At 40.4% G+C, this 17,274-nt stretch overlaps 1 protein-coding gene across 3 annotated transcripts in view; it reads left to right on the forward strand.

Annotated features, from left to right (window-relative positions):
- Window positions 1-87: 87 nt before the first annotated feature.
- The window catches only part of KIAA1328 (KIAA1328 ortholog), a 178,251-nt gene continuing 161,064 nt past the window's right edge, over window positions 88-17,274 (forward strand). For all 3 annotated transcript variants that reach the window (XM_075078654.1, XM_075078655.1, XM_075078657.1), the window contains exons 1-3: window positions 88-191; window positions 6,096-6,235; window positions 10,278-10,372. In XM_075078654.1, the coding sequence (XP_074934755.1) occupies window positions 161-191; window positions 6,096-6,235; window positions 10,278-10,372 (266 nt within the window). In that variant the 5' untranslated portion in view covers window positions 88-160. The remainder of the gene's footprint in view (window positions 192-6,095; window positions 6,236-10,277; window positions 10,373-17,274) is intronic.

Consider the following 17,274-nt stretch of genomic DNA (forward strand, 5'->3'; position numbering starts at 1 on the left):
TGGTCCGAGGACTACGACTCCCAGCATGCACCTCTCTTCCGCCTAGCGGCAGCGCCCGCTAGCCTCCGGCGGCGTCAAGGCGAGGCCGGCGCGGGCAGCCAATGAGCGGCGGGCGCTGGGGGGCCGGCGGGGGCACTCTGGGAGTGGCGGTTGTTTCAAGATGGCGGGGGTGGCCGCCGGGCCGGGCGGAGGTACTCACCGGGGCTGGGGCGGTATCCTTCCCTGGGGTGGGGGCAGCTCGGCGGGACTGCGGCGGGGCCTGCGGCCGGGGCTAGGTGGCGGGCGGTGGAAGGGGGGGAGCAGGGCGGGATGGTGCTGTGAGCTAAGGGGGTGTGGGGGAGGGCGGCCTGTTAGGGCAGGCGGCTACAGCTGTGCTGGAGTTTTGGAGCAGAGGCGGCTAGAGCCGATGTGGGGCTCTGGGACGGGTGGGGTTTTGTGACCGGGCACGGCGGGTGTGGGGGGCCTCCGCTCGCAGGTCTGGGTGAGCTCGGCCTGGGCAGGGAGGTTGGGCGTGTACCTGTGTGCAGGGAGTGGGGAGTTACCTGGGGTTTACAAGCAAAGGTGGCTTGCGAGAGGAGGGAGGGTTGGGTGTCCCCTTTCTGTGTGAAGCTGTGAAGTCCTGGGGGAGGCGAGTACGTAGGGAATGGGGGAACTGGGTTCAGGTTATAGAAACTTGCAAGGGAATCAACAGTGAGAAACTGAGGCTAATGCCTGAACAGATAGTAAGAAAAAGATGTGTCTTTTGTGACTGGCATCTAAGCTGGACTACAAGTATAACATTCAGGGTGAGTCTGTGGGGGATCTGGATGGACTTTATGATCCTAGAGGTTTTTTCCAACCTTTATGATTCTGTGGAGGCCTCTGTCTGGGAGGGACCAGTGGAAGGCTCCATCTGCAGAAGATGTGCAAGCTGCACTTGTGGGAGACTACACGGGGCTGGACATGTAGATGTGTAGGTGGTGGTTGTGGTGTTGGGGATTCAGACTGTAAAAGCCTGGCTAGAGAGAGATGCGTTTGTGTGGTCAGGGAAGCAAAATGAGTTGGCATTGGTGTCTGGGCCTGTGTGGCTGAGTTAAAGGCTCAGCTACTTAAAGACTGAGTGGAACTGGTAGTCTGGCCTGGTGGAAATTTAGGAGCTGACAATTTAGCTGTAGGTATGAGGGGCTCAGGCATTGCTGTTACTCGCACAGAGAGGGGGATATTCCAGCATCACCTGGAAGTGATTGAAAAGGAGGGTATGTGTGTGCACGCTCTTGTGTTTATGTTTGATTGCATACCCACTTGGAAACAATGCACAAATGAAATGGGTCAACCATCCAATGCACTGTTTAGGGAGCACAGTGCTATGATTTCCCATTTGTGGTTTAAAAAAAAATACATTGCCTACAACTTTCTCTGTGATGTGATAGGGTAAAGGTTGGTCGTCATGTGTCAGATTTGTTGACATGCTGTTACTACTCTGTTCGGTTGTGGAAGTTTTGATGCTGTTACGATGACAGTGTATTTTTATCAATTAGCTACTGGCGTGGCAGGTTGTTTCCCATGACTAAATATGGTTTCTTGAGCCCAGCAGTGGCCTCATACAGCATGAAATTCTAAGGAATGAGGCTCTTCCTGACAACCATTTCCAGTTTACATGTTTTGCAAGTAGGTAGTGTTGCCTCTGATCTTGGAAAAGTTTAAATACATGGAAATGCATATGGCACAATAGCGGATGCTTTCAAAAAGGGGGCAGTGGGGGCAGTAAACTTGTGAGATTTGGTAATATTGGTTTAATAGCTTTGGCAAACTGAACTTTTCTCCGTAATTGCTGAATAGATGCAGCATAGCAAGGCAGATGTGCTGTTGCTTACTGTAGGGCAGCCATATGTCCTCATGAGGCGTCTGGTTTCTCTGATGCCTGTGAAGACCATCTCTGCTGTTGCCTTGAATGTTAGCAGTGGTGGCACAAGGTTTATCATGTGTGTGGCCACCTCTTGGGAGCCTTGAGGGGCACATGGCAGTGGATTATTGTTAAATGGTTGATGCTGGTACTGTCTCCCACTCTGTGACAAGGATGTTGGACCTGTTTGTGAATCAGCTCCTGAGTCACTGAAATTTTCAGTTCAGGTTATTAAGGTAACCTGATATGACTTTGGTTTAGTCTCATACACTAGGCTGTAAACCTTAGCAAGAGAGTGGTCCTGGTGTCTGTGGGGAGTAACACCAACAGCTTTGACTAGTTTTTTGTTCCTGCTACTAGGTATCTATCTACAACGGTGTTGATACTGGAGGCAGACTTCAAAAGCCAAATGTTGTTGCGGCAAATCTGTCTTATTTCCTATAGCCATGTGTTGACATACAGATTAACTGTATGTCAACTGAGAAAGCAGTTGCCTGTACTGAAGTTTGTTATTTCCTGTAGTAGTATGATTTGAAGATATGCCCCTCACTCTCCTGGAGATTGTTGTTGTAGCTGTGCTGATGCAGCTGTTTGGGCTGGGCTGTGATCCAGACTTGGAATTTTGATCTATCTTGTTGCTTTTTGGAGAGAGGTGACATAGTGCTTTACTTTCAGGGTTTACTTTTCAACTTCCTCACCTGGTTTGTGGCATAACCCCACAATGTGCTGTGACAGCTAGAGATAGCAGGCTGCAGCTTAAAGGTGAGAACAGAAGTGCTTTGGTGTTTGTAGAGAAAAATGGCTTTGACAGCGGTACCATGTGAACATACTCTCAAACTAGTGTGAGACTGAGTGATAATTGTTTACAAGGGATAAAGTGGATCAACAAGATCACAAGTGAGCCTGTGATCAAGGCCTTCCGGTATGCCAGTTACCAGTTGTGTGATGGATAGTGGGTATTGATTGAATTTGAAGTTGCTGTCCGCAGGGGGACAGCTTCTACGCTGTTGCTAATGTTCTCCACTGTATGGTAATTTATTAAATTAACTTTCTGAGAGGGTCCTATCAAAATAAAATTTTAGTTAAGGCAAGTGTTTGTATAGGTTAATTGAAATATTTTCATAATTTTACTTTATTGTATGAAGACAACTGCAAAGCCTTAAATGCATTTTTCTGTAAACAGTGCAGGAATTGGGTAATTGAGTTAATTGGCCAGCCTTGGAAGGTTGAGGAAAGTAAAGGGGTATAAACAGAAGATAGTGGAGCAAAAGTTTGTGCCCTGTGCTTTTCTTTTTCACGATGTTAGTTACTTATGCGGGAATAAAAATCTTTACATTCAGCTAAATGAAACTGTTGCTTTAAGGAAGGCACTATAGCTTACATCCTTCCCTGAACTGTGTTGAGTCCTATTTTTAGCACCTGCTAGGAGGCAAGAGTTCAGGTCTAGTGACTGCTAACATAGCACAAATAATATGGTGCCCAGTCCTTTGTGATTTTTCAGTGTTTTCTGCAGTCAAGTAATTTAATATTTAAAGCCTGGGTAATTTGCAAATGCTTGAAGTAGTTTTTTTTTTCTTGAAACTACCTCAGAACAAATCTTGATCTTAAAAAAAAAATCAGTCCTCAGGCTTTCAGCTGTTACTCATCATGTGATGATCAGATGAGAATGACCAACTTCCTTTGAAACCTTTTGCATTTATCCTCATTTATGTTGCTTAGAATATGTTGTGCAAAATGTATCTCATCACAATATGAATATACACTATTTTGGAGTTTGTCTTCCGTACATACCAAGAGGGTCCTTATGTAATGATAAGCTGCTCTAATTTGAATAAATATTATTACTTCATTATCTTAGTAATTGCACTTGCAACTGGGGCTGGTCCCTGGGATCTTTTGTGAAGGTGACCTCTAAGATAATCTTTACAACCTGAAAGGTAGTGCACAGTGAAGGAGTAATGCTTTCTGTTTTAGCGATATGTGTGGGTTTTTTTCTAGTCAAGTTTTTCTTGCTTTTGGTGCTCCTAAAGTGTTGCCAGTTTGCTTTCTTATCAACAGTCTTATAAAATTAAGAGCCAAATCCTTATTTCTATAGTTCTGTTTAAAGGGCCAGGCTTGTTCTCTTTTTTCTTTATTACCTTTAACAAAGCCACATGCAGTTTCTGATTCAGAACAGCTCATGGTATCTGTTTCAGGTATGACCTTCTAATAGCTGTAAACAAAGTTTTTTCCTGTGAATGCTAAACTTTGCAATGTCTTTTCAGGAACGTGGGTTGTGTACCTAAGTGTGTAAAGTACAGAGTCATCACAAGTTGTAATGGGACATACAGGATTATAACAGAGGATTTATGCTCTGCTGCTTAGATAAGCATACGGTATAAGATGAACAGTTTCAGGGGAGTTGTTTATATTGCAGGTATGGCATAGTTTTATCAAATTTATAAGGTAAGCTGAACTTTTAATGTGGTCTCCAAAGAATGTTGAAGCAGTAGAGATGTTCAGGTCTTTTGTAAATGTTGAAGACTACAATTAAAATGAAGATTCATTGTGTAAACAAAAAGCAATTTTTTTTTGTTAGTTCTCTTGCAATTGATTTACTGAGTGCATGCTTGTGTAAATCCCTGGGAAAAAGATGGGTGGTCTTAGCCCCCTTCAGAACTTTCTAATTGTTTTCCAACACAGCTTTTAAAGTGACACCAGGTCCTGAAAACCTACCTGGGGATGATTAACTCTGGTAAAATTGTGTATATGTCCAGAGTATGGCCAGCAGTTATAAATGTTGAGGAATCCTACTCTCTAGGTTTGGGGTAGCATGGTTACCCTTCAAATCTACTGGCCAAACAGCTCTGTTAAAAATCTCTGGATGTGTTTTTTGTAGCTAGCATAGTTCAAGCCAGGCAATGTCAGGTCATGCAGGGATGAATGTCACAGACTCCTGACTGATGTTCTGCAGAAGACCTTTATTGTCAGCTTTTCACTGCTTATATCTTTTCGACATATTCCTCGTGATCACGCACACAAACAGTTTCTGTTATTCGTCAGCTAGCTCTAATCGCGTGCCTTACGCTACATTCTAATAAGCTGTTCTATTTGCGCTGTCTCATTTGTTTTTGCTTACTTAAATCTTTCTTGGCATTCCCATGCTCCTGTCTCTGTTTTTTACTGCCGTGTTGCTTCAGGTCAAGGATGTGTCAAACAGTGCTAAGTTAGTTGCAAATTCATCCCCCACAAGGTCAATATACCCTGTTCCCTGGAGAGAAATCAGTGATCCTAAACGATGGAAATAGATTCACTCTGAGAAATATTCTTCCACGTCTGTGGAAGAGAGTTTCAGAAACGTTGTTTTCTCTTGTGTATGAGCATGGAGGTGCCAAAGCTTATGATTTAGTTCTTTCACTTGAATTGCTGGCATACTTCTGAAATTCATTACCCAGATAAATGGAATTTATCTGCTAGTGTAAAATCAGTATTTTTTTGTTCGAAACTTTTTGCACTTCTGAACAGTCAAGTCTCAAACCTTGAGGCAGTACCAAGAAGCTATTGGGTGCATCTGGCCCTGGGGGGTTTTAATGTTAGTGTCAGTGTTGGCACTTTATAATTGCAGCACTGTGATTTTCAATGCTTTAACGTTGTTACCATTGGTAGGGATGAACTAATTCTAATTATGGCAGAAAGATTTTTATAAATGATCTGTGGAGCGTGTGCTGCAGTGTTACCTTATTCATATGCCTGGTCTTGAAAGGAACAACTAGCCTGAGCAATCAGTAGGTTGGCTGTATAACAGAAAAAAGTTATATTTTATCATAAAAGCGGTACTTCTAACAGCATTGCTGCTGCTTGGTTCCTCATTGTCTTTGAGTGTCAAAGCAGAAGCTCAGTTTTATGCTTTTGTATCTTAAATGCAAGTTATTGCATTGAACCTCAGCCAGAAGACAGCACGTACATTTCAGGATTTACTTTGATGTTCATGTTGCAGGGTGCATTTCAGTGCTGTGCACCTCTTTTTCTGCTGATATGATCATCTTAATAAAATTTTGTATGGAGAGGTTGGGGGAGAACTGCAAACATACCTGAATTGCTTGGTTTTTTTCAAAAAGACCTGCTAAGGAAGGCTGCCTTTGTGGAAGTCCCCTTGTACTTGACCCTGTTGGGGCAAGAGAAGGGTCCCTTTTGACTTTATAATCCTTGTGTTCTGCTTGTCTTTCATCTACAGGAGCATCTACAAAAGGAAATTTAAGAACAAGGGATTTGCCAAAATATCAAAAAAGTGAAACTGAGCTAAAGGTGCCTGTAGCTGTTGCTTCTGTTTCCAGGGATTCTGTTAGAAGGACAGGAGATCTGACAGGGCAGCAGGTAAGTAAAGGCAAATTTTTCTTGCTCTTAAGAGTGCACATAGCAGAAAAGTGGCAGAAAAATCTTTGGATTGAAAACTTTTAAACAGTTTTAGAGTACTGTTGTTTTTGCAATCTCTTACACTTCTTGCCCATGGTGGCTTGCTGGCAAAAAGTAATTTTCCACTGAGATCGCTTGCCCACGTAAAGAGAGCAAAGGCTGAGTGTGCTAATTTATGAAAGTGGTATGTAAGTAGGGCTATGTAAAACAGATTATATATATTTTTGTGTGTGTACAGAGAGAAAGTGAGTGTAGCTTTGAGGAGCGCCTAATCTGTACGTTACTAACCAAACATGCAAGAAGTTGTGTTTCAGTCTACTCGGTTTCATTGCTCTAGTTGTATCGCTTATAAACAAGACTTGAAAAATTCTTTTCAGAGACCTTTTTGCTGCGGCTGCTCATGTTAGTAGGGTAAAATCACTTTCTGTTTTTGATAGTAAAAGTGCATCCAAGCAGTAGGAGTAGTGTTGTCAGTTGACGTTATCTTTGGCTCTGCTTCGAATTGCCTGGTCTACTCTTGTGACAATAAGTGACATTTTTCCTACAGTTTATTGCATTACAAATTTCAAAGCAGTGTGATTTCCTGTGGAAAGTTATTCTGTATTCTGATAGGTCTTGCGATATTCAGAAATCTGTTGAGAGATACCATTTTTCTAACATGATTTGTGTAGTACAGTGGCTATGTAAGTCATTTGAGTACTGTTAAGTCTCCTGTCCTGTAGTCATCTTGGGCAAGTCTGGAAGTCACTAGGGTTTTAGATCCTGCCTTTAAGTGGAAAGATGCCAAACTTTTAACTGCTTCTGAATGACTGTTGTGGTCATGCAGTTAAATCGTGTTCTTCTCTAGGCTAAGATGTCCTTCTCTGTGTCTTCTGTGTACTGAGTAAATGCCGTGTGTCTTTCAAGCACGTTCAAAACTCTGATGTGAAGACAGATCCCTCAGTTCTCATTGCTTTGACAGTGTCATTGCCTTTCAAATCCTTCAGCACGATACGCTAATAACTAGTATTCATTTTTAGGGCCCATCCTGGACTTCTTTCTACTTCTCTGTTTATCAGTACTGGGTTTTCAGAGGCTGGTATATACTTCCACTTTGCAAATGCTGCTGTTAAATGGCATGCAGAGACATTTCATAAATAGCCCCCATTATGCAGAATCTTTATGTAGAAGCATCTCTTCATAAGTATCTACAAGCCTGCTGCCTCATAGATGCCTTCATATGTCCCTTTAAAATTGATTTTGTTGTATTGTATTACTTTACATTGCTTAGAGAATTTTACTCCTTTTTCCCGGTGAGAGCTGTTGGCGTAAGAATGGGCTTTGTTCTTTTTATACAATGCCTAATATGCCAAATCTTGATTTGAGACTCAAATGTGCTTTTATAAAATTGACAATAAAATGTGTTCAAAGCTTTTTCTCTTCCTGTCTTTTTTTAACATTCTGTTTTACTCTTACCTTGCCAAATCCTCATGGAAACTTCGTGCTCTAACTTTGAAGATAAACTCTGAGTTGCTTGAAACAAACAGAACAAATACTTGTTATGGAAGAGGCAGGTTTCACAAAGTTTTTTTGTAAGGAGGTTTCATCACCAACAAAACTCATTTTCTTTAAGGTGTTGTGTATCTGTCTGGGGACAGTAGATCGCTTTACTTTAACATACTGTACACTGTTGTACTGGTAGGTAGTTCACCACTATGATTTACCAGAATCCTCTTTTGAAGAGAATGGAATGAGTTTTGCTCTAATATGAATTTCGGCAGAACTGATTTACCTTTTCTTCGTACAAATAGACTTGGGTACCACAAAGTCGAGTGAAAGTTTTGGAGAGGGCTTCTAAAAGGTCTTGCTAGCTCTTCTGGTGCTTTTAATAAACCAGTGGTTTCCTATCCTGGTCTTGACCAAAATTTCCCATTTTCCTACTTCTTGTTTGACAGAATTTGCCTGCTTCTTTCACGCAGATTGTCATCTTCCAAGGTGTGATTGATAAAGTGAGAGGATCCTCCATTTTTGTAGTATATTTCATCCAGAAAATACTGAGTTAGGAAAATGTGTTCTACCCTGAGTTGTGTAGAAAGGACAGAAATCTGGAAAAGAGACTATATCATCTTGGACTATATCTCATTTATCATCTTGTTTTGACAGTGGAGCTGTTGCTGTGCATAATTCCACAGGTTCATTTTGACATGTGTTATAGTACAAGCCTGCCTTTGAAACTTTTTGTGTGCCGTCTATCCATACCTGTGGGTGATACAAAAATGCGCAGACTAAGTTTTCAGATTTTCTTCTTCATCACACAAATGTTTGTCTGATGGTATGTACGTAGACTTTGGTAATAGCTTGAGGTATCTTTTTAAAATCTCCTTCACTAATCTGATCAAGCTTTTGCCTCTTTTTTGAGTGAAAAATGTCCTGTATCATCTTATTTTTCTTAAAGATGTTCCACCATCTAGCTGCTAAAAAAAAATAATTTTCAGCATGGGAAATGGAAGTCCTTCAACCATATGGTTAGTTGAAGTTAAATTCAGTTAAGTTAGACATTCTCTCTTCATTTGTATGACTGTAAATACTGTATGTTTGGGAAGGAAACTGGGAAATCACATGTCCCCTTGAAAAGGCCTGAAGTCTAATTTGCCTTATGAAACCCCAGTGTTTTGTGTGTGGTCCCGTCCCCTGCTCCCCCCCCGCCCCCGAGGAAAATACATGGAAGTTAAAATAAGAGTGTACTGAAGGGTCATGTTGGGTATAAGAGGAGTCTGTATAAAATCATCACCTCTTTCAAAAGCGACATAGTCCTTTAATTGTTTCAAACCCCTGTTCAAGAAGCAATTAGCTAAGAATGGAAGGGGGCACCTCCTCTCTGATGTGTGCAGGACAGCTGCCATTACTGCTAATGAGAGGAGAGAAACCGGTCATTGCTTTGCGTGCTCAGAGGTTGTTCTCTGCTGTATTGTGTTAACTTGGCCAAACTGCAAGGCATTCGGTAGCATTCTTGTATCTCATGTTAAGCACTGTACGTACTCAGGGTGGTCTGTAACATTTGTAGGTTTGGAAAAGTCTAAACTGAAAATAAATAAGTCAGATTAAGTGGAGTATTTAAACTTGTCAATCTTGGACAGAATAGTGTAATTCTTATTGCTGTTTTCATCTTAGGATTCTTATTTTGTGCTTATTGCTAGCACTGGATAACTGAGTCACTGATGACAGAAGTTTTTGATTAAAAAACCCAAACAATTTAGAACTGTTTCCTGCTTGGAAACACCCAGAATAGGTAAAGCCGGTAATCTCAATAATACAATGGACTATTGCAAATGCGACCAGCAATATGCCCTCTGGTGGACATTGACAACAAATACTGCAGTTCTGAGTGTGATGAATGCGTTAGAAGAACTGAAATACTTGGATACGTTAAAGGTCTGGTTAGAGAAGGAGTAATAAGTATGAAGGAAGCAAATAAGTGATTAAAACCAAATCAGTTACATGTGAAAGGGAGTGTACTTTTCTGTGTATTAAAAATCGTCTGAAATATGGATTTACTATCTACTAACAATATATTGCATACCTTGTGCTGTTTTGTATGCTTTGATCTTAAATACTAAGGTGGAATGTTGTTTTTCTAACTCTTTATTTTAGGATCTTAACATAATGAAGTTGGAATTTGGATTTGGATATCTCTGCAATAGATTTCCAAGTCATGAGAACCAACTGCTCTTTATCTAGTATGAATCAATGAATAGTGTATGTCTTAAAACTTTACCCAACGTGTTTAGTATTGAAGCTAGCAGCTGGCATTTGAATTACGGGTCTCTTAAAAGAATTCACCACAATTTGGTAATTTGTTTCACTGAACTGTACATACATTTTAAAAAAATATGTATTTTATTTCCAGTTGGAATTTGTCTACTTTCAATTAGTAGTTATTAGATCTTGAAATGCTTTTAATATCTTATGAAATATTTGCTCTCCTTTAAAGAGTGCTTTCTAAAATGTTACTTTAAATTTTCAGGTCACTAATGAAGGAGGAATGAAGAGTGCTTCTTTAAAGGACTTGTGTCCTGAGGACAAGAGGCGCATTGCAAACTTAATTAAAGAACTTGCCAGGTAAGAATAAGCATCACCTGAAAATGCTTTCTGTTTGAGGAGAGTCATTCCTCTAATTAACATAAGCAATGTAGAACTGGATTATGGAACTGAATATGGTAATTTTTCTTGCTGGAAGAGATATGAACAATGAAGCACCCTGATTGTTTTTTCATTTCTTTCTGACCCCAAATTCCCTAAATGTATTGAAAACAAGAGCCAAAGTTTTGTGACCTGCAGTAGTTCATCTGTATAAACCTAGTCACAGGGCTAGGGTTTTGTTTGCTGCTTGTATCGTGTGCTTTAAATAAACACATGTTGTCTTTTGGCAATCACAAACTTTGTTGATATGAAACTTTTGTAGTGCTTGTTCGTCAGGGGCAAGCTTTTATATGGAATGCCATGTTAAATGTGGATTGGTAAGAAGCCCCTGCTCTAGGGGTACCTGCTCAAGCAGAGGGCTTGGACAAGATGATCTCCAGAGGTCCCTTCCAGCCCCTACTGTTCTGTGATTCTGTGGTGATCTTGTGGCTGAAACATGTTAATCGGTATTCGCCGGTGTTTGCACATGTAGAGCAATAAAAAATTCAGTGTAATTTTAATGTATCTAGCCAAACTTTCTTTTGCTCTGATTAATTTCTTCAAGTTCTTCCTATCCTTTGAAAGGAGAGGTAGAAATAGTGCAAGTTTCTCAGCTTTAGCAAAGGTTTTTTCTAAGTTGCATTCCAGTGCTAGATGCATTCATGAAGTTAAATGATGTGAAAAATAGGTTGGATTTGAGTGAGGAGGGTTTTTTCCCCCCTCTCTGTGTCTCTAACAGTTCAGAATCTCTGGAAATCCTCTTCTTGCATAGTATCTGTAAAACTGAGGAGGAGCACATGGGGCTTTGGCAGGCTTTTGCACAACATCAGAGGGGAAAGTCTTGTGAGATGATCTCAGGTCCTTTGGGATAAAAGTTAGTGTGCATGCTAAGAATTCATACATGCAAAGTTTTCCTAGAACAAAATGCAAGTTCTTGGGTGCCAATGAAATGTTTTATGCCATAGAGTTTCTGTGTCTGTGCAATAATTGGAAAGCATTACTGTCCTTTTTATATAGTAAAATTTGGGTAAAGAAATTAAGTTACTTGCTCAAGGTCATGCAATAAGTCTCTGATGCAGCTAGGAATATATTCTCTCTGATTATCCTCATTCAGTGAACCATTTTGCCTGCTAATAATTGTACCAATATATGATTTCTTGCTATACAGTATTTCAGTAATTTCTGAAGTTCTTCATGCTTGCAACTCTATTTTATCTTACCTCATGTGTTAGAAAATGTCTAGTTAAGGTTGTCATAAAGAGTAGATTGCTGGGAAGTGTGGTTACAAATTGTCAGATGTTGGAGCTGTTCGGACACTGTTGCCACTGTTGATATATAGAGGTATATTCTAATATTTAAAAAAGCCTTTTATTACATTGTTCCTCATAATACACTGCTCCCTAGTGAATAGTAGTACACTAACTCATTTGAGCACGGGATTCTTCTTAAATCTCAGATGCTGTGATTTTTCCCTGAGGACAGTTTGATATTTCTGCCTGACATTTCTTTGAAGAAAAATAGAAGGTGCAGCAACATTAATTTTGAAAAGTAAAATTAGTGGAACACTATTATTTTATACCTAGTTCTCTTTTATTTTTAAACCAAATCATATTTTTATTGGATGTAATTAAAAGTCCTTTGCAGAGTAATAGGGAAGTTGAACTTTAATTCCCCTCACCTCGTCACTTTTTAAAACTCTCTGTAATTTTCATCCCTAGTTGTGCAATGATGGGGTTTTTTTTATATGCAGTAGAAAATTCTTGCTATTTCAGAAAGTAAAAAGAACCAGCAAAATGCTGGAAGTTTTCCAGGAAGACTGCCCTGCAGGAAATAATTAGAATAATGGAGATCTCACGTGAGTAGAGCTATACTTCACTGTTCTTTATTTTGCTACTATTTATGAAAGAAAATTATGGTGGTTGAGACTCATTCTTGCATGTTTATTGCAGGACGGTGGACAGAAATAGATTGGTCAATAACTCGCTGCGTAAAGACAGCTTTAAAGTGGTAAAATTCTTTGTGGAAACCAGTAGCAAAATATGATTAACTCCTGGGGCTTGAATTTCAACCAAGCCTTGCCTGAGTAGTTCAGGATATTGGTTGTTCCCGACTTTTTCCACTGCTTAATTCTCTTCCTCCAACTCTCATTCCTAATGTAGTTTTGGACATTTGGAAGATGTGTGCCTATGTGTTAGCTAATATGCTGCAGGGAAAGACTTTGTCTCGGTATGTGTAAATTCTAACACTGGCTATATTATTTTCCTTTCCTTTGACAAAATCTGTTAGTGGGCTGTAATGCTGTGCTGCTGGGGATTCCAGTGGCTGACCTCATGTTAGTGGTTAGGGACTTTATGAAATTGAATTTTGAGACAGGGTTGAAAGAAAGGACTCAGCTGTATCCTTTCTAATCCTTCTTTCTAGGCTAAATTATCTTAGTTTTTGCTCTGTGCTGCCACCTGTAAATCTAACCATTATTTTGCCTTTCTCTGAACGTATCCAGTCTATCTCACTCTTCAGCTGAAAAGAGAGAGGCAAACCGGATCCAAAGTTTAGAAGACTCAAATGTTGTAAATTTTAATTTTGTTTTATTGTGTCAGCAGATCCTTTTTAAATTGTTTTTGTAGGTGAATTTCTGAGTAGACTGAGTCATGCCTATGAATGCCAAAGTGTTTTGTGAGTAAATGGGAAATTATTGAGTGTGAACAGCCATTATTTTCAAAAACCCACCAGTATGGTACCTTGGTGTTTCCACCACCATGCCAGCAGCACCTTGCTGAAAGTGGCAGGCACAGTAAGAGCAAATTTTAGCACTCCCTACAAGCGGAGTCCTTTTAAGAGGCAAAGAAGACTCTCTCAGAGCTTTCATTACTGCAGGCTACTCCTGAAGCATTCATCAGCTTATGTAATGAAATGAGCAGTGACACGGTGAGGGTCCTGAAAGATTCCTGCCCTCATACTCTGTGCCAGTGTCAGGACACATTAGCCTCTTCCAAGAGGGAGCAGCACAAGGTCCCCTGTGACCTAGCCAGTTGACTCTTGAACATTAAGGATTTGCTAGCCGCCATGCTGAGAATGGTTACAAAATATTCTGGAGTAATCTGCAGCTTTTGAAAGCCCTCTCTGTCTTTGCATATGGCTGAATGGAGAGGGTCATAGCTCTCTTTGCAGAGAGAGTGAGTGTGTGCTTGCAAGCATTTACCTCACTCCTAACTGATATATAGCCTTGTAATGTGACTTTCTGGCTACTACTAGAACATGTACATCATAAATACTTCTTCCCTGCCTGCAGAGCTCACATATGCTTGTAGAGCTCACATATGCTTGTAGAGCTCACATATGCTTGTAGAGCTCACATATGCTTGTAGAGCTCACATATGCTTGTAGAGCTCACATATGCTTGTAGAGCTCACATATGCTTGTAGAGCTCACATATGCTTGTAGAGCTCACATATGCTTGTAGAGCTCACATATGCTTGTAGAGCTCACATATGCTTGTAGAGCTCACATATGCTTGTAGAGCTCACATATGCTCGTAGAGCTCACATATGCTCGTAGAGCTCACATATGCTCGTAGAGCTCACATATGCTCGTAGAGCTCACATATGCTCGTAGAGCTCACATATGCTCGTAGAGCTCACATATGCTCGTAGAGCTCACATATGCTCGTAGAGCTCACATATGCTCGTAGAGCTCACATATGCTCGTAGAGCTCACATATGCTCGTAGAGCTCACATATGCTCGTAGAGCTCACATATGCTCGTAGAGCTCACATATGCTCGTAGAGCTCACATATGCTCGTAGAGCTCACATATGCTCGTAGAGCTCACATATGCTCGTAGAGCTCACATATGCTCGTAGAGCTCACATATGCTCGTAGAGCTCACATATGCTCGTAGAGCTCACATATGCTCGTAGAGCTCACATATGCTCGTAGAGCTCACATATGCTCGTAGAGCTCACATATGCTCGTAGAGCTCACATATGCTCGTAGAGCTCACATATGCTCGTAGAGCTCACATATGCTCGTAGAGCTCACATATGCTCGTAGAGCTCACATATGCTCGTAGAGCTCACATATGCTCGTAGAGCTCACATATGCTCGTAGAGCTCACATATGCTCGTAGAGCTCACATATGCTCGTAGAGCTCACATATGCTCGTAGAGCTCACATATGCTCGTAGAGCTCACATATGCTGTTTGCTTTTGAATGAACAGAGGCATTGACTAAGTGACATAGAATGGTTCATGAAAGTTTAATTTTTGCTTTTAGTGTGAGAATTGCCATCTAACTACTTTACATTCTTTCTTTCTTTAGATAAGATAACAGGGAGCCAGGTCTTTTTCCATGTTTGCCTTTGCAAACAAGTCTTCTGAAAGCAGTTTAGGTAGAAAGGTATCATAATGCGCTTATCCACCCAAGGGAGGGAGTGATTGACTTTTTCAAATGAGATACAAGATGGGTTTTGCTATTAGATTAGCGTCTTTCTGGCAAAGACCACTGGCATGCCCAGAATGACTTGTACCCAGCAGCTAGTAGAACAGCCATAAAACAGCCTTTTCCTTATTGAGAAAGTGCTTCCTCCTTCCCAAGACCTTGGATTCCTAAATCCTTTGCAGGGTGCTGACAGTCTGGGAATGCAAGACTCTTATACTGGCATTGCTTTATGTGGACTTTTTATCCTGATACGAAGATGAAATTGACCAACTAAAATTGAAATTTTTCCCACAGAAGGTAAAGATGGGAATCAAAACAGAAGGTTAATTTGGTTACAGAACTGGAAACCATTACAGAGTACAGTAAAACTATTGTAGCGTATATCTGCTGTTTAATCGTTTCCCCCCCCCAGCACTTAGGATCTTTGAAGGACAACTTGTCTGTGGAAGCCCATATTACAAATCTGCAGTGTTTGGCCTTTTGGGTTGCCTTCTCTCCTGGGTTACATTACCTCATATTTAACCAGATTGGTTCCTGGATTTGACTTCAATGTCAAGATCTTTTCTTTTTTTTGTGTGTGTGTGCTACTTTAGGAGACAGTATTGTGCTGCAGTTCTCTTTATTGGTCAGGCACTGAGACTACAAATGAGATGTCCCTAAGCTTGCTGGAAATTACTTCTTGTTGATAGGTAAAGCATGCATAGCATTATTGTATCACCAATCACACTTACCTTTTGTGCTTAAAAAGTCATTTGCAGCTATAAATTCATGCTGTGAGATTTAGTTTTGTATTATTTTGCAAGTTGCATATCATAAAACTTATCCATTGTGCAGCAATTTCAATTATGTTTTGGGATCGTTGGGGTTTTTGTTATTTTTTAAATTTATACAAACTGCCCGTGATGCTTGAGTAAAATGTATCAGATTTGTGAACAGTGTCCTTACACAAAGAATGCTACCACTCTCTTTTCCTGCAGTGCTGGTAGTAAAAGTAATTTTTTTCTGCCAGAGGCATGTTGTGATCAACTCTGGTATGAAAACTTCTTGTTTCATCACTTTGGAGCACTTCTTTTACTTGTAATACTTGATTTCATTCCATGAATCCTGTGTAGGCTTAGCTCTTTGGGTGATGCCCTTATCTTGGTCCCTGCTCCATGTTTCCTCCCCTGTGGTCTTGCCTGTTCCAGATGTCATTCCCTGCTTGGAATTAAAACCTGTAATTTTGGAATGGTCACCAAAGTATTTTCATTTTTGCTAGCTAGCTTGCAGACTAATGCCAGGTGAGTGTCCCCTAGAAGATAAATGCTCCCAACAAGTGTAGGACTGATCAGTGAAATTTCCGGTGTCTGTGTCTCTGCTTTTTGTTTTTGTTTTCTGTCTTAACTTGCTTAGCCATAGTTCTTAATGCATTCAGATTTCTCTTGGTAGTAGCTTAATTTTCTAAATTTTTTTAAAAGAGCTGATAAAGCAAATAAGTGTGTTTTTTTTTCTTTTGTAAAGCTTGTAAGTGCCTTCAGTCAGGAAGAGTTCTTCTGAGTTTTGTCCCTAGAGACTCTTTCTTGCACATGCCAGTTTTTCATTAGACAAATAAAACTTGAAGTGCTGTTGACCTGTACAGTGCTTCAAAAATTCCACCTGGAGACCATCAATCCTGCTTACTCAGAGGAATGAGTCAGTGTCATCAGCAAACTTGATCAATTCCTTCTTCAGATCTGATGGTTAGAACTAGTAGTATCAGCAGTAGACTTGGGAGGACACCATAATAATTGGAATTCATGCATTAGGAATTAACTTGAACCCAAAGGTGGATATCCTAGGAGGGTTTTTTGTCAATATATCATATGTGTGTGAATTTCCTTTTCCTACAGAGGCTCCTGTGAAAAGAAATTAAAATCTTTACCTAGATGCGTTTAGGATTACATAACCTTTGAAGTGTTGAATTTAAAACAAATCTTGAACAAAGATGGTGTGTGTCCTGTGACACAAGATACGTGAATGTAAATAGCATGCAAGAAAATGTTGCAGAAACTGGACAGCAGGAGTAGTTCTACTGATTTATCGTCGTTGCTCTCAGCTGTCAGTCCTCTGCTCCTGGAAGCAATGATAACAGAGCTGGACACCAATGTGTTGCCCAATGGAGCAGTTGTGCCCTTTGTACGTGCAGTACCTTCATTCTTTCACTGCTCTTTTCTGACTATGAGCAGATGAAAAGCGGGTGAGAAATCCTTTTGAGGAGCATTGTGAGCCTTGTAATGTCTCTGGCATCAGTGAAGTCCTCCTTAGTTCTGCTAAAAATCATCTGTTCTTTACAGCCAGAAGGCAAAGAAATAAGTATATAAAAAAATCTCACTGAGCTATATGTAGGATGTGACATAAACCCAGCAGAATCTGATGACATTCTTGTAT

The sequence above is a fragment of the Phalacrocorax aristotelis genome, chromosome Z (assembly GCF_949628215.1).
Source record: "Phalacrocorax aristotelis chromosome Z, bGulAri2.1, whole genome shotgun sequence".
NCBI lineage: Eukaryota > Metazoa > Chordata > Aves > Suliformes > Phalacrocoracidae > Phalacrocorax > Phalacrocorax aristotelis.